Source organism: Panicum virgatum, chromosome 1N (assembly GCF_016808335.1).
Source record: "Panicum virgatum strain AP13 chromosome 1N, P.virgatum_v5, whole genome shotgun sequence".
Lineage (NCBI taxonomy): Eukaryota > Viridiplantae > Streptophyta > Magnoliopsida > Poales > Poaceae > Panicum > Panicum virgatum.
In genome coordinates, this window is record NC_053145.1 from 46246194 (window position 1) to 46262124 (window position 15931).

The 15931-nt window shown below is 42.7% G+C and overlaps 2 protein-coding genes across 4 annotated transcripts; one reads left to right on the top strand and one right to left on the bottom strand.

Moving 5' to 3' along the window:
* The first annotated feature begins 75 nt into the window (after positions 1–75).
* On the top strand, positions 76–5839 carry LOC120656135. Of its 3 annotated transcripts, none has more exons than XM_039934160.1 (6): positions 76–526; positions 618–911; positions 2097–2977; positions 3081–3167; positions 4107–5069; positions 5261–5839. In XM_039934160.1, the coding sequence occupies exons 2-6, from the start codon at positions 815–817 to the stop codon at positions 5354–5356; spliced, it is 2124 nt and encodes a 707-aa protein (XP_039790094.1). In that variant the 5' UTR covers positions 76–526; positions 618–814; the 3' UTR covers positions 5357–5839. The 3 variants fall into 3 exon arrangements, with proteins under 3 accessions (XP_039790094.1, XP_039790093.1, XP_039790095.1); XM_039934159.1 differs by having other exon boundaries at positions 77–526; positions 641–911; XM_039934161.1 differs by having other exon boundaries at positions 84–526; positions 656–911.
* Positions 5840–6094: 255 nt separating this feature from the next.
* LOC120656136 (beta-1,3-galactosyltransferase 7-like) lies at positions 6095–12081 on the bottom strand. The gene is made up of 11 exons (XM_039934162.1): positions 11733–12081; positions 9229–9328; positions 9081–9139; positions 8775–8977; positions 8264–8327; positions 7570–7642; positions 7358–7478; positions 7180–7267; positions 6962–7087; positions 6769–6878; positions 6095–6690 (listed from the first exon to the last, which is right to left on the bottom strand). Exons 1-11 carry the CDS (start codon positions 11834–11836, stop codon positions 6542–6544), a joined length of 1197 nt encoding a protein of 398 aa, XP_039790096.1. The 5' UTR covers positions 11837–12081; the 3' UTR covers positions 6095–6541.
* Between the last annotated feature and the right edge of the window lie 3850 nt (positions 12082–15931).

Below are 15931 nucleotides of genomic sequence, written 5' to 3' on the forward strand. Positions count from 1 at the left end.
ACCGTGGTGATTCATCCGAGTCGTAGCGTACCAAATCCTATAAAACCCACGAATATATCCGTATAATGCTCTGGGAAAATTTTTCCTTTTGTTCGCTTCCGCTTCCCTGCCCCCCTCCCACCCCGCACCGCAGCCGCCGAATTCGCCGAGGGCAACGCGACTCGCCGGGAGCAACCGCCAATCCCACGACGCAGCCAATCTCGCCGCCGCCGTCTTCATCCTCCCGCGCAAACTTTCTTCCTTGATTTCTCGGGGAGTTAATCCGAGCCCACGCGGAGGCGCCCGTCGTGCGGCGCGAGTGCCACGGCGCCCTAATCTGAAGACCTAGGCCTCTGGAAGGTGGGGGGGTTTAATCCTCGCGGAGGGTTTCTTCCGCCGCGCCGCCGCCGCAATTTGCTGCGCCTCGCCATCGGCGGCCTCGCCGTCCGGACGGCGACCGACGGGGCGCCGCAAGCCGGGCCCTCCTTCCTCCCGCCAGAGCCGTCTCTCGTCGGGAGGCGACGCCTCACGCTCCTCCCCACCCCAGGTACTGGACCGGATTCGTCTGCTTCGTGGTGCCCTGCTAATGTAATCTTGTAATCTAATCTTGTCCAATCCTCCGTCCGCGGTCCGATTAGGTTCGTCTTCTCCAGCCGATTAGGTTCGTCTTCTCCAGCGCGCAGGAGCCATCCACGCCAGAAGCGGGCCGGTGCAGTTTTTCTGCCCCGGCGATTTTGGGGGTTCAACTGAACCCCCCATGCCCTACGGCAGGTCCACCCCTGGCCCGGCCTCCCAACCGCGGCCGGTGGGTGGACGTTGAGTGGTGCCTGCTGCCATGGAGCAGGACACACCCACGCTGAAGCCAGAATGGCTGCAGAAAGACAGGGCAGCAGGCCCCGCAAACATCTGGGCTACAGCTTCCTCCCGCTCAGGTGAACTCAACTGACCTTGCCAATTTTGAGTCTGTTGTTGTCTGCTAGGGTGTCGTGCTGTGCTATAGACGTAATGCAGTCGTAACGCCACATTAGGAATTAGGATTGCTAATTTTGAAACCCAAGTAACGCTTATGCAAGTGATATTTTTTATTTGTTTGTGTGCTTCACATGCATCGAACATCATAAGTTCTATCCTTATATGAACAGTGCGCTATCTATATCACCGTGCAATTTAGAGGCAGTTTCTAGATGTGAGACTCTTGATGATCGGAATGTAGATATTGTTGTACTGGGAGGTAGATTCTTGGATGGACCAGATGGTTGAGATAGCAACTATGGAGCGATTAAGGAATTTCATGTGTTTCTTACTGATGAAGGTGGGAAAGGCTAAACAAACATATCAGTGGAGGAAGAACAGTGAGGTGTGAGCGCGAATTGTTTACGTGGTCCTATTAGCTTGAATTAATAATTCCATAGATACAATGCACTGCTTGTGTTGGACACGACATTTAATTGCTGCAATGCTGTTAGTTGAAAAATACATATGTTTGTATTGGACTATTGGTCTTACGCGCATAAAACAGGGGAGGTGTTAATGCCTTAGTATATAACATGTATTTGCACCTTTTGTTTATTACACAGCTCTAATTGGAGTACTACTACCAATCAACATTTAATTCATTTTGTTACAGAAGAAGGGTGAGTAGAAAAGTTGCAAACCAATATGTTAAAAATGGCATTTGAGTTGAATGGAAAGTTATGATATTCTCAGCTCTTTTGGGTTGTTCATGAAGAACCATGCACTGTATTGGCTGGTTAATTTAGTCCAATTACTTAGGTCATGTTTAAAAATGACATAGTTGCACCGTGGTGTCCTGTGTCCGCCTGCGTTCTATGTTAATTTTTTTCATATGTCACTGTTGCCTTGTTCCATTTTTTTACAGATGCAACCTTGCATTTTGTCCATTGTACGAACTATTTTTTTGTAATGAATTTATGTTATTGTTAGTTTTTCACTGTTGAGTTTCCTACTGATGTGCAAACTATTTGTTTGTCATACTGATATTACAATGAATGTTTTCAGTTGGATTTATGGTAGTGTCCCACCTACCAATCAACTATGAGTGTCATTTTTGTTCTGACAGTAATGCTAATGAGAAGTATTTTTCTTGGACGCTTTAGATTATCATCAAGGTACAGGTGGTTCATCAAGAAACCATTCATCTGGACATGACCGTGACTGTAGTTCCCGGCAGTCTTCATCACGGAGAAGTTCAGGCTTGAATGGATCCCGGAAACCTGAGCGAGATGCAATGGGGAAGTCAAGGGGCTATGCCAATTTTGGGAGGAACAGGGACAAGGATCGGGAGAGGGACTCTGATTCCCGTGACAGGGAGAGTAGGTCAACCGTTGCAGATCGTCACGATTTCAAGTCCTTTGGCACATGTAGATCTGAAAGGGATAGGATGAATCGTGCCCGCTCGAAGGCAGACACATGGAGTAAGGGAGAAGTTAACATGAATAATGGTAGTGCCTCTAGGAATAATGCAGTTAGTTCTTCTAGAAGAAATGACAAAAGCAATACTATTGCTAGTACTGGAACTGTTGTTAACTCTATAGGCAATGCTGCTGTGGGGACCTCTGTAAGCAATGTTGCTGTCAGAACCTCTATAAGCAATGCTTCTGTTGGGACCTCAGTAAGCAATGCTTCCGTCAGTAACGTCTTAAGCAATGGCAGCAATGCTTCTAGCATAACCTTTGAGCGAGAATTTCCACAGCTTAGTTTGGATGACAAAAATGGAAGACAAGGCCTTAGCAAAGTCCCGTCTCCTGGTATCACCACTCCAATTCAGAATGTACCTCTGATAACTCCATCTGATGGCTGGAACTCTGTGCTAGCAGATCTTCCTTTATCAAGTGATGTAAACAAAAGTCCAGCCACATCTTCTATATTACAAATCGCTCCTAGTAAACAGACTGAAGTGATACCAAACAGTGGGACTGCATTAAGCATGGCAGAAACAGTGATGCAAGCTCCTCCAAGAATTTCCAGTGGCCCCCAGGTAACCAGTGAAGCACTGCATAATGCTTACAATGCGATTTATATTAGACATAGGTCATTCAGAATTTCGTTCTTAGTTTATGATTGTACTTTTTTAATTGTAGTTATCGATCGAGGCCCAGAAGATTGAAGAAAGAACCTTAAGGCAGTATACTCTAAGGCCTCTTACACCTCCAGCAACCAAATCTTCTGTAAGTTCCTAATATATTTTCTTCAGATGTGAATAGTATTTCCCTTAGGGTTGTATCTATTTCCTTTAGTGTTGTATCTATTTTCCTTTAGTGTTGTTATCTATGCCTTTGGACAAGAGCGTAATCGTGTTGTTGGTACATGTAGCAATAAAAGACATCAGCAGTCCTTGGCCATTTTGAGTTTTGCGCCTTAGTTGTTGGGTATAAAGCATTCTTCATAATCTGGTTGGCTGTTTTGTTTTAGAAACGAAACCTTGAACTATCCTGTTGACGGCATATGTTATAATATGATTTATTTATACCAGTTTTAAATAGTGTGTTATATGGCAATATAGCATATTGGGCTTCAAATGTGCATCAAAAGGAAACAGTTAATTACGGAGATACACTATACCCCCAAATATTTTTTCAGCAGAAAGAAAATGGAAGGTAGAATAAAGGAACTATAATGAAACAATTGTACTGGCATACTAAAAGTTTACATTCCATATCACCCCCCCCCCCCAGTGTAGCCACATATTTGCTATGAACATTGCATGAAGTGATGATGCCCCTAGGAGACATGCCTTATCACTTGAATAACTTCACATCAGTGTGGAGATGCTTAGTTGTCTAGATGGAATACTGCGTTGCTACATTGACATCTCCTTCGGTATTGTGTATGCTTTGATGCTTATATGCATTATTGTCAAACAAACTAGATGTACAATACTATGAATTGAGGCTAGTTTACTTGGGCATGTGATTTTCTTCCTATTGCAAACAACCAAAGTACAATTGTTGACAAGAACCGTTTACATGTCATGCTGATTCTTCACTTACAGTTCCATTGAAGTTTAATTGCATCCGTATGTGCAAGAAAAAATGATTCAATCCTATGCCTATCTGAATCAACCTTGTTTATATGTGCTTAACTAATTGTTTTCAATCATTGTGCAGGTGCTTAGTTCTTTGAAAACAAAAGGAACAAGACTTGGAGATCCTACTGGTTCCAGTAAGACTGTACAACAAATAAAAACACAGTCTGCCAACAGTTCTATTAGAGCTCCAGTTAAAGCTGACATTTCAAAGCTCTCTCAATCAGGAAGTTTCCAAATCCTCAGTCGAGAGCAAAATGGTACTGCACACACCAGCAAAGACTGCCTTATCAAACCTGTGAGTCCTCCTCCAATTCCTTTGGTTGCAACGGATACACAGAAAAAGCCAGTTGTGAGCCAAAAGTTGAAGATTGGCATCAGTGAGCGTCCTTTACCCCTGCAAGGTCCATGTAGTGACAGAAAATCAAATGTAAGAGACAAGCATAGATTCTTTGAGGCATTACGTACCAAGTCTTCAATTGGTTCGAGCATAGCCTTTGAGTCAGAGAGTCAGCCATCTCCATCCAGCTTAGTTGATGTGAAGCAGGATTCTTCTCTTAGTCTTGGAAATGATTTCTCCTTATTCCATTCTGAAATGAAATGCGCGGAGAACGGGAATTGTTTTTGTGAAGAAGCAAATTCTTCTGAGGGGTCCCAGAGGCAGCTATCTGATACTGAGGAGAACATTCCATCCCTGAAACCAACTGTTGCAGATGGAATATCTCAGCAGCTTCTAGAGCAAAGCAGAGAAGCTGGCTCATCATCGGAGCCTGCTGACACAGGTGATGAAGGATTTCAGTTGTCCCTTTCGGACAGCGCTGAAGGCAGTATGTCCTCAACACCTGCAGATTCTGATGATGGGTGGAATAGATCCCAGTCTGGCAATGAGGAAGCTAGTTCATTATCAGAGGTTACCGAACCAGGTGATGAGGACCATCCAGCCGACATTTCTCCCGAAGATAAGCGTTTCATGATATTGCTTGGCTGGAGAGAAGATGAAATAGTGCAAGTTGAACCTTTGGATTTTGATGAGATTGCAGACACTGTAAGCCTTTCTTTGCATCCTTGACTTCTCAGCGGTCAAATATTTCCGGCTTTTCGCTTTTCCAGTGATTACTGTTTCGTTTTATCCATTTTACCATTTTTTGTGTTTCCAGTGATCATTGTTTCATTTTATCCATTTCACCATTGTCACGACCTTTTGTGACATTATTCATTAACTCAAATTCTGTGTAGGTAAAAGGCTGTGAGGAACTCAAGAAGAAACTTCAGTCTATGGAGTCCAATGATAACATCAAGAGTATTCTCCACCTTATTAACGGGCAGAGCTAAATGAGAAGCTGCAGCAGCATAAAGAGTACAGGGGCTAAAGACAATGGAAACCTAGCAAAATTCTTCAGAAGCAGGTAGCAGAGACCACAAGATACCGCAGGAGTTGTTTGGAAAATGCAATGCCTACAGATCATCGAGCAGCGTTGGCCATGTAAAGACGTTGAGAACAGTGGGAGTCATTTTTGGCATGAGTTTTTGTCTTGGACTGTTAACATGGCGATATCGTTTCCTTCTTCTTCTTCTTTTCCTTTTGCTGCATCTTCAACAATTAGGGGTTTAGTGTTCACAGATAGTTCTGACAGTTTTTTTTTTTTTGCACACTTGAGTTTGGGGTTTCGCCGCATTTCCCAAGGAGTAGCTCATGTAAGTCCGATCCTGAACTCACATAGCTGTGCTGCCCTATGAAAGAATAGGCTCTGTTCTAACATGTCACCTTTTGCTTGTGTTATATTGGTTTCTGATATGAAAAGGTGATTATGACTACATATGCGCCTCAAGGTTATTAATCTGGATCCAAATTATATGTTTGTGTAACATAATACTGATTTGTGATACTCTTTGTGTGCGGAAGTGGAACTGCTGAAGTTCACATGAAGACTCTTGCAAAATTCCTGTGTCACCATTGGCAACTTCGTGATTGTTTTAGTAAAAAAAACCATAGTGGAATGATAGCCCTTCCAATAGACTGCTTGGCAAAATTTGCTGAACTACGGCATCAATCCAACGCCTACAGGGCCATATTACATCACAATACATTTTTTCCATGAACTCAGCAAAAAGAATTTGTCAAAATTTGCTTGAAACAATGTTCTCTACATTACATGAACTCTACCTCCATACGCACAAGCTGAAACTCTCCCACTTCATGCAAGATTAGTAACATCAATTGCAACCCCCACATTGGTCTCACACTCTTAATCCCACCAAAGTTGCTAATGGTGACAGGCATCAAGCCATCTAACAAAATATTTCAACAAGCATCCCGCAACCCACATGTTGCCGTAGAATCGTGAAGCCAAAGGCACCATTGGCAACATCCTGTTTGATGCAGTTCCAGATTATATTCGACGGGGCATGATCCTTGGACCTTGGTCTTGTTGAGTTCACTTGGGCAGTTGCATATTCAGGTCCATCATGAGAGCTTACCAACCACGCTACATATTTACGGGCAAAGGAGGGTATGTGCTAGACAAGGGCGCTCCAAACTGCGGAATCTCCTTCACCACAGCGAGCATGTACATCCTTGATCTTCTCGACAGACTTGCATATGCCACTGCAGCTCCAATCGAAAGACGCTACACAGACATTGCCAGCTTGCCCTTTCCACTCACAATCTGAGTTTGTATTCACATTAAGGGCAAAGCAGAAAAAAAGTATGTAAAGGAAACATTATTCAGTATGAGGAAACAGACCAGGTGGAGTTCCGCAGCACATGTTCCTTTCATCAATGTGATTAACTTCCAAACCAATGAACCATGATCCAAGTGATACGTCTTCATTTGCATATTTGTGCAAGATAGGCCTGATAAAGATCACTTACATCGTTAGTTTTCTTTTGTATGACCACACACCCTTTTGTATGGCAGGAACATTAACAAAACATACTGATTGATTGAAATATAAGTCACAAGATCTTTCGAAATGGCGTATATCTGCCCCGTAGCATGACGGAAGTATTTATTTCCTTCCTCCCCAAATTTCCAGTACTCAGGTTCATGGTACTTCACATTCCTATATGAATTGAGCAGGTTCAAGCAGGCATCTATTAGTACTTCAAATCTAGCATTTAAATTGATATTGTAAGACAGTGGAGTAAACATTACTTGTCAGCAAGAACTGGGCCTGACTTCATGCAGCCAATATATGTTCTTGGTTTTGATTTATGCCGAGCAAGGGTAGTGGCAAGCATTCCTGTTTTTGTCATGTGCATGCACCAATAAACAAAATTGAGATAAAAACACTACAAGAGGAAATTATTGTGTCTAAGGAAACGATAAGCACCTAAGTTCACATGCACGTCATCATCGACCTTGACGTAGAAGTCAGCATCCCAGATGCCGACAGCGGTTGAGAAGAAAATTTTTGTCTTAGCTGATAGTTCATGATATCCCTCAACATGGTCCTGCATGATGATCCACATGTGGTTAAATAGTTAGGGCTAGCACCAGAAAAGTACAGATCAATTCTCAAGTTATTGAAGAGTACATCCTCACCAGTCTAAGAAAGTCATGGTGCTGGGCATCCTCTGAGTCTATAGCCTTGTCCAGTATACTATTGGATGTAGCACTGTGAAACAAACAAAACAGACTGTTTTATATCCAAATTTTACAAAGTACATTTTTAAGTAAAAGGATGAAAGCATGTAACATTGTGAAAATAAATGTCTGTGGGGGGCTATAAAGAGGCAGTGAATTGAGTTGCATAATTAGACAGACTAGAATGAAGATTGGAGATTTTTTTTCAAGCAAGAAAAATCATCAACTGGATTACAATTAATGTTATAGAGCTTAGGGACTTAGTGTTTGCAGATTAATGATAAGATCGGCTCTTTGCAAGACTTTGGTAAATCTGAGAGCACAGGGCACATGGGTATATGCTATTATGTCTTGCAGTTCCAAGAATAAAACATTATGATAGTTTAGTTTAGGAATTAGAGATACATAATTATTTTGTGGCTGTAATATTATGATAATTGTTCAGGCATATAGGCGTGAATGAATTATGTGTTTGAATCACAATGATCTGCTCCTGTTGTGGACTGGTGAAAATAAGGCATTGGGAGTTAGTTCATCTATCACGGAACATGAAAACATTCAAATTACTACAAGAGCATGGGAAGAAACAATAAAATGCAGTAAGTAACAAAATTAAAATAATGTGCTAGGAATACAAGAACCATTTCTTTACCTGTGCCCAATAGTGAAGCGGATAACTATTCCCTTCTGTTCCTCTAATTGTTGCAGCTTTTCACCTAATTAAAAGAAGAGACCTTTACTAAAAAATTTGTTGAATGATATCCATAGGAATGGAACTACTATACACACGGATGATACCATGTACAATGTAACCACACCTAAATGAACAGCTACATGTAAGAACGAGCTGTTTGCACCAAATTATAGTATCTAATTCATGAAGCTATCTGGAAAAACTTAGCTTGTAAGATGCTACAAATTTATAAACTCTATAAACTTGCCCCCTATTTTTCCCTGAGGAAGGATGGAAAAGTACAAGTCTAGCTTATTTCATAAAAAGAGGTTAAGCCAGTCCAAACAGAATCTTATATTAGCTGTACTAATCAAAACCGGTGTGTTTAATAACTGAAGAATGACTGGAAACTAATAATTTAATCATTATGCAAATCTAATAGACATGTCCATGCCGTTATTTGTTCAAAGACTACAAAACAACTACAGACCTTGAGGCATCCAGGTCTCCCGGACTGAATCACGGCGCTTACGGCTGCTGAAAGCGGTGTTGACACCAATGACAACAAATGCCTTTTTTCTTGGCTGGCTAGTTTCAGAGGTTACTGGCGAACCACTAGAACGGAGCAGCTCCAGTGTGCTCCTCTTTGCTGCAAGCTCCATCTGCAGCGTTGAGATGGATTTATCCAATGATCTAACACCATAAAAATAATTCCAAAGAAAAGTTGTCAGATACAGATAACTCGAGCACACTTAAATTCTTAAAATAAATCTCATATGGAATTAAAGGGGCTCACAGTATAGCTTCATGGGTCTTGGTTACCTCTCCCATTATATCCTTGTCTTCCCCATGCTTCTGCATCCAAATTTATATTCAAAAATTTCAGCCAAAAACAAAGTAATAAAAATTCATGAAGAAAACATACAAATTGAAAAGGAACCCACCCTCTTTGTATTGTAATCCTCTTTTACAAGTTGCAGCTCTTGATCTTGCCTCTGGCATTGAGACATGATATGGTTGTTGGTATCTGGTGCTGTCCAGAACCTGTAAAACCAACCACAATGATTTCCCAAGGAAAGTGGTAAAAACATAGAAAAAAGGAACTTTTAAATTGAAATATCCCATTTAAGAATGTACTTCAAATTAACCTTTTGAAATCAAGAAACCATGATTATCCTTATAGTAAGATAAGCCTCATGCTCAAAACAGTCACCAAATTAATTAGATTGTATATCTGATCTTGACTTAAGTCTTAGCTCAAGTTTCTATCTAGATATATTTTTGCCAGCAGTACCTATTTTCGTGTAAAGCATAAAAACTGGTTTCTGAAGGGTGAAATTTGATCTTCAATCCAAATCAGTCCTTGACCCATCTTTATATTCAAATATAATATGCCCACCACCACTTATCTTTCAAGTAAAGTATAGAAGTTGGCTTTAAAGATTTATTTTCTATTTCGGAAGGTTGTGGAGGTACATTGAATTGAACGCGGCAATGGCAGAACTGGAGAGAAAATCCAAGGGGGGCAGACAAGCATATGGAATAGTCAATTTCATCCTTAAATTTTCAGCCGAAGCTTAATTTTGTCCCTTAACTACCAAAACAATCATCTCAGTCCTCAAACTTCTCCATCCGGCTCAATTTAATCCTTTGTCCTACATGGCATGCCATGTTGTCATGCCTTGTCACATCTGGTCAGCTATGGTTCATAAAAAATCAACATTTCTATAAATTTGATTGTTATACAAGTTTCACCTTGACAAAACTAAAATAATGTAAGTTTTTAAGCAAGGAAGTTGATCCGAATATATTTATTATACGCATAAAAAATTCCTTTTTTAGAAAAAAATCATGCAAACAAAGTTAAAGTTTTGTTGTCTCATCCATAGTCACAAAGTTCCTGGGTCGACCGGGTCGAGGAACGGGGTCGAGGGTCGTCACTTTGTAAAATTGTGGTACGAAGGGGGTATACCTCTATGGAATGATAAATTATTATGTGGAATGCGACTCTGATTCATCCGGGTCGATGCGTCTTTAAAAAGACAAAAACTATATATATATATATATAAATATATATATATATATGTGCGCTATTAATGAAAAAACTAATCTGCACAAGCATATAAAAAACATGCAAAATAGTACATCTAGGTCATACTACACGTACTCAACTTATTATCTAACAAAAACCACATCAATCCGCTATCAATAAACTTCTTATCCCAATTAAATCTGCTAGCAATGGGGCTACGACCCCTCTCAAACCGGGACGCGATCCAACCTTAAATGGGACACTGATCCTCTTTGACCCCGACCCTCGAATCGGAACGGCGTTCCCGGGTCGTGGGACGAGGCATCGACCCCGAATTCTGTGACTAAGGTCTCTCATCTTTAAGTATGCGTGAATAAAAAATATATTGCTGCTAAAAATTAGAAACACTTGGATGCTGACATGGCATACCAACGTGGCAAGACACGTAGAAATGAAGGACTAAATTGAACTGCATGAAAAAGGTTAAGGACTGAAACGGTCATTTTGGAAGTCGGCTAAAAGTTCAAGGATGAAATAGACTATTCTGCTAAAGAAAAACCAATCTTTCTTCTAGTTTTGCATTGATTTTTTACAAAAAAATGGTCTAATTTTATCAACAAATTATATATTATGCGTTGATTTTCTTTTGTGTGTGTGTGTGGGGGGGGGGGCATGGCCCCTGCCAGCCCCCCTCAGACATTACTGTTCCAAACAAAGGCTTTAATAAATAAAAGTAAATCCCCGCTCTACCGGCAACTGGGAATTCAAGACCAAAAAGGGGGGAAATCATAGTTTCTGTTTGAGAAGCATACTTCATTCCCTATCAGGGTCAGAAGTTCAAAACCATCGTTTCACTCAAACGGCGTTCTTTTAACAGGTATATACAAACTATAATGCAAATCATGAAAATACAACAAAAACATCACCGCTGTACGCATGGCGATTGCTGGTGATCCAGGTTCGCTATTTGCTAGCAGAAAGTGCAAAGTATTCGCTTGTTCGATTTTTGCCGCAAAATTCGCGTTTTCGTAAGATCTCGTTTGGTGAAAATGTAAAAATCCAAACCTTTTCCCATTCTTTTGCTAAAAAAAAACTTTTTTTTCCATTGTTGGCAGAATGAATCATCAATGAACTAAGCAGTATGCACCACCAAACCACGCACGCACGAGCAGGTACAGGAAGACACCTCCACCAGTCGATATCAAAACGCGATCTCCCGTTCTAAGAAATAAAATAGGATCTTTCCACCAACCCAGATCGCCATGAGCTCCGAGAAGGGATGGGAGAACAAACAGTACGAAAAGAAAAGGACGCTCAAAATCTAAGCATGCCGCTCAAAATCCAAGGACCCCAAGAGCAAAGGAAGCGCATGGCGAGATCCAAAGCTTCCCGCGGGTGAGACAGAGGGAGACCCACCGGTCTGTGAAGAGCATGCCGAGGCCGAAGCTGAATGCGCAGAGCACCAGCATCCTCCACCTGGTGGAGGACCTCCTGTCCATCGCGCCGCCCTTCCCCTTCATCGCCTTCCCTCGGCGACGCTCCGAATCTTGGCCTCAGATGGGGGAACAAACCCGAAGTCAAGTAGCCAGAGCTCCGCCCGCGAGCAGCTCAGCAAAGACAAGCGCTTCCCGTGGGCTTTGGCCAAACACGCAGATTTGGGGCGAGGCGGCGGCGGAGGCAGGCGTCAAAGACGGCAGATAGTGGGAAGGAAGGAGGAGGAAGCTGGCCGCCAAATGGAGCGCGTGATGCCCACTTTGTTGCCTTCCTCCTCCCCTCCCACTTTTGAAAGCATTTTCCTCTTTTCTTTTTCTTCACTCCTTCAATTTATTTTTCTTTATAAATATGAGTTTTTAATAAAAGATATAAATATGAGTTTTTTGCTCTTGTATATTTATTAGGTCTAGGAGATGGTCAGATGGTACCTCCCTGTGAAATAGTACAATACAAAATAATTTTTTTTTGCTGTGTGAATTAAAATGAGAAACCAGTCTTCCCTTCAATGGACAAAGAAACCCAGAGATTAGCCTCATTCTTTTAGATTCCCACTTTATACTTTAGGGATTGTTGTTGTGACTAACTTTGATCCCAAAAGTAGATTCTACTATACAAAAAAAATATTTCAAAAAATGTAGACTCTACTATATCATGGCTACAAAAATGGCAGATGAGAATCAGAGCAAGTCCTTTGGTTATTTGATCATGTGATGTGATACAGGAGTACACACCATGATGTGTTTGAGATTACATACCATGATTAGCCTTGACCCTTGAGGAGCTGGTGCTTAGTTGGATTATGCCTCGGGCCAGTGTGTCAAGTTAGGTCCCGTGTGCCGCTCATGGATGACCCAACATCTCATGGGTAACCCTTGCTGGTTAACTAAATTTGGGCCTCAACATCTTATTCTTATTAGAAAACCTCCCAAAAAGCAGCGAGATGACGCAAAAACCATTTTCAACATTTAATGAGAAAAGAGTGACAAAACTTGCTTGTAGGCTTCGAGGAGCAAAATCACAAACTAGCAAGGGTTACGAATTTTCTTATAGTAAACGAATGACAGGAAAGTTGGAGAAAGACGACACGGGAGTCAGGACGACAGTTGAGAATTTTTTACAAACAAACGTCACCATGCGTGAGAAAAAAAAACTAGTTTAAAAAGGCGCCCTTTGTTTGATTTGGTTTGTCGTAAAGTAAAGAGAATGATTAGTTGTTAGGCATGAAGAGGCACACGGCAGCACGGTCCAACCTCCAGCGAATGCGTGTGCGCGGATACGCGCCATCACCAATCGCCAACGTGCCAGGCATGCTGCGCTAACACGTCATGGAATGGAATGGCGATGGTGGCGGGTTGGAACCAAACAATATTGTGATATATGTCATCATGAAGTTTGTGCAAATTCCTTTTCCTTTCTTTTTTTTTTTGAAATAATGTCCTAGTATTTCTTTTCTTCTCAAGTACTTCTTGACCCTGTGTATATAAAATAATTTTTCGTAATAGTACTGCACATGCACAGGGACAGAGCATGGCACCGGATTCAATCTGAATTGCCATGGTCGTCAGATGTGACAATTCCCCCACCCGTTAGCTTGTTAGAAATAAAATTTTTCATGGAAAAAATAGGCTCCAAGAGCTTTTCTGAGTGGAGAGTGTAAATAAGATATAGAAAAACGGTTAGAGAGTGAAGATGTATAAAGAGAGATTTTTATATACATAACTCTCTAAATAATAATTTAGAGAGTGAAATTTAGAAAGACTTTTGGAGATGCTCTAAGAACGTCTCCAAGAGACTTTTTATTCTATTTTTTTAGCCAAATGTAAAAAACGGGGCCAAAAAATACATCCAACAGATATTCTATCTCTCTCGCTATCCTCGGATGCTCGCTAAACACCCGTCGACCGTCGCCATATTTGGAAGAGAATCGGCGCTCGCCATCCCTTCTCGCGCGCGCCCCCGCCTGCCTTCCCGCGCCCGCGTGCTCTCCTTCCCGCGCTCCCCTCCCCGGGCCTCTCCTTGTCCTTCAACAAATCGGCCTCGGCGTGGACTGCTCGGCGGCTAGGGAGCTGTTCCTGGATGACGGCGAGTCGCCGGAGATGGCCGAGCCGCGGGGCGAGAGGGCCCTGGTGCGGTTCAGCTGCAAGACGGGGCGCGGCAGCGTTACGGTGACGTTGAGCGTCGTTCACAACTCATACGGGCCGAGCCGGAACCTGGTCATCGGTAAGGTGGTGTTCCTGGGCCTGCACTCGCCGGCGCCGCCGAGGGAGTTCGCCGTGTACGTCAACGGCGTTAGGACGGCCAACTCGACCGGCCGCACCCAGGGTTACCGCAGGAGCCGGGCGGTCGTCGCCGCTCAAGTGGCGGGGCTGTCGCTGGCCGTTGGCAAGGAGTTCGAGCTCAAGGTCGGCATGTCGTAACATGGCCTTGGAGCTCTGAATTGCTGCGCATCGTCTGGATAAAAATTGATCAGAAGATTAAACTCTTCAAATAAATGGTTGTCCAAGCAATATGATTGTATGATAACAACATTTGCCATGCGATGATCTTTATCGTCCAAGTGCGCATTTCTACCTTCCTAAATTTTCCTTCAATTTTGTTTTCTATACATCCAGATTCCAGAACGCCTGAAAATGGCGGTAGATGGAGAACACTGTTAGGGTTAAACTATTGGGCCACTGCTGTCAAACCAGATCGGAGGCGGCGTCGTTCGGAACGGCGGCGGCGGCGTTCGCTCCCGTAGGCGGTGGCGGTTCGCGTGTCGCCGGCGGCTTCGAGTCGCAGGAACCAACAAAATTCTGATCGTTTTGATGCTGTGGGCCCAAATTTGAAAAATAAAGCCCATATTTAGCTAGTCTCTTGGATTACCCCATACAATTAGATGGTTTTTTATTTTTACAAAGGGGTACAACCTCCAAATTTAGCTAAAAATATACAAGAGTTCTTAGAGATGCTCTAAGGCAGCAGCCCATTGGATGAGGAATAATTCACACCTCTCAGATCATGTTTAGTTCCTAAAAATTTCCTACAGTTCACATGGGTCTTCAAATTTTGGATCGATCTTAGGATAAGATTAAGTTCTTACATACATGCATCAAAGTAATCATGTTCCTCTTTTAAGTTCACTCGTGAATTACAACTCTCTTACCATATCACAAACCAGTTGTACCACATATATGACATAATAAGTTATAACAACACAGGAACATGAAAAACGTACGATCAAAATTAAACACTGTTAACACCTCATATCGTATGGGATGGAATGGAAAGAAACCACTAAAACCAACACCCGAAGCTTTGGAGTCCTTTTTGTTATACTAGTTAGTGTTCTAGGATCGACTAGACACGGATCAAGAGGGGTATCTTCCATCTTTCCTTTTCACAAGTGCAAAAGAGTTCCTAGATCTAGAACACAGAGAGAATATTAGAGTACAGAGAGAGGGAGAGAGACCATCACCACCGGAGGAGCTTGAGGCAGCCATTACAGGTTCGCTGATGAAGATCTGCTCTAGGGCAGCGGCGAGCGATGCAGCAGCTGCACGGTCGTGGTGGCGTTGTCGTGGACGGCGTCGACGACGACGAACCAGGGTTGATGGTGGCGGCGGTGAGACTTCCCACTGCTCCAGCGCCTCCCTCTAGATCGGCTAGGGTTAGAGAATGTGAGTGAGGGTGCTGGCGGCGCGACGAACCTCGTGTCGTGTGCCCCGGCCCCTCACCCCCTTTTTATTTTTGGCGCTGTGCAGACGAACCTCGTGTCGTGTGCCCCGGCCCCTCACCCCCTTTTTATTTTTGGCGCTGTGCAGCGGGGGCCCACCAACCATTAAGGGTTGGGCGCCCCCGATCAGGGCGCGGATTAAGGCCCTAATAGACCGTTGGGTCTATTAGGAAGGAGATCAATCCAACATTCTCCCCCTTGATCTCACTTTGTACTTTAACTTTATTCTTTAACATGAAACTTTTTCCTTTAGTTGTTCCATCACAGATTGATAAATAGAGCATGCTTTATCGTCACGGTCCAAGACCGATAGACTCAACAGCTACCATATATATCACTGTTTTGAAACAAATTCTTTATGTTTTGGGCCCTTTTGTTTTCCAGAAATCACAGGCTTTCCCTTAAA

Excerpts from the sequence above, each read along its gene's own strand:
- LOC120656135 (XM_039934160.1), top strand. The coding sequence starts at position 815 with ATGGAGCAGGACACACCCACGCTGAAGCCAGAATGGCTGCAGAAAGAC. Across the intron at positions 2,978-3,080 it reads GAATTTCCAGTGGCCCCCAG|TTATCGATCGAGGCCCAGAA; the intron begins GTAACCAGTGAA and ends TTTTAATTGTAG. Across the intron at positions 3,168-4,106 it reads CTCCAGCAACCAAATCTTCT|GTGCTTAGTTCTTTGAAAAC; the intron begins GTAAGTTCCTAA and ends ATCATTGTGCAG.
- LOC120656136 (XM_039934162.1), bottom strand. The coding sequence starts at position 11,836 with ATGAAGGGGAAGGGCGGCGCGATGGACAGGAGGTCCTCCACCAGGTGG. Across the intron at positions 8,328-8,774 it reads GGAGACCTGGATGCCTCAAG|GTGAAAAGCTGCAACAATTA; the intron begins GTCTGTAGTTGT and ends TCTTTTAATTAG. Across the intron at positions 7,088-7,179 it reads GGCCCAGTTCTTGCTGACAA|GAATGTGAAGTACCATGAAC; the intron begins GTAATGTTTACT and ends CAATTCATATAG.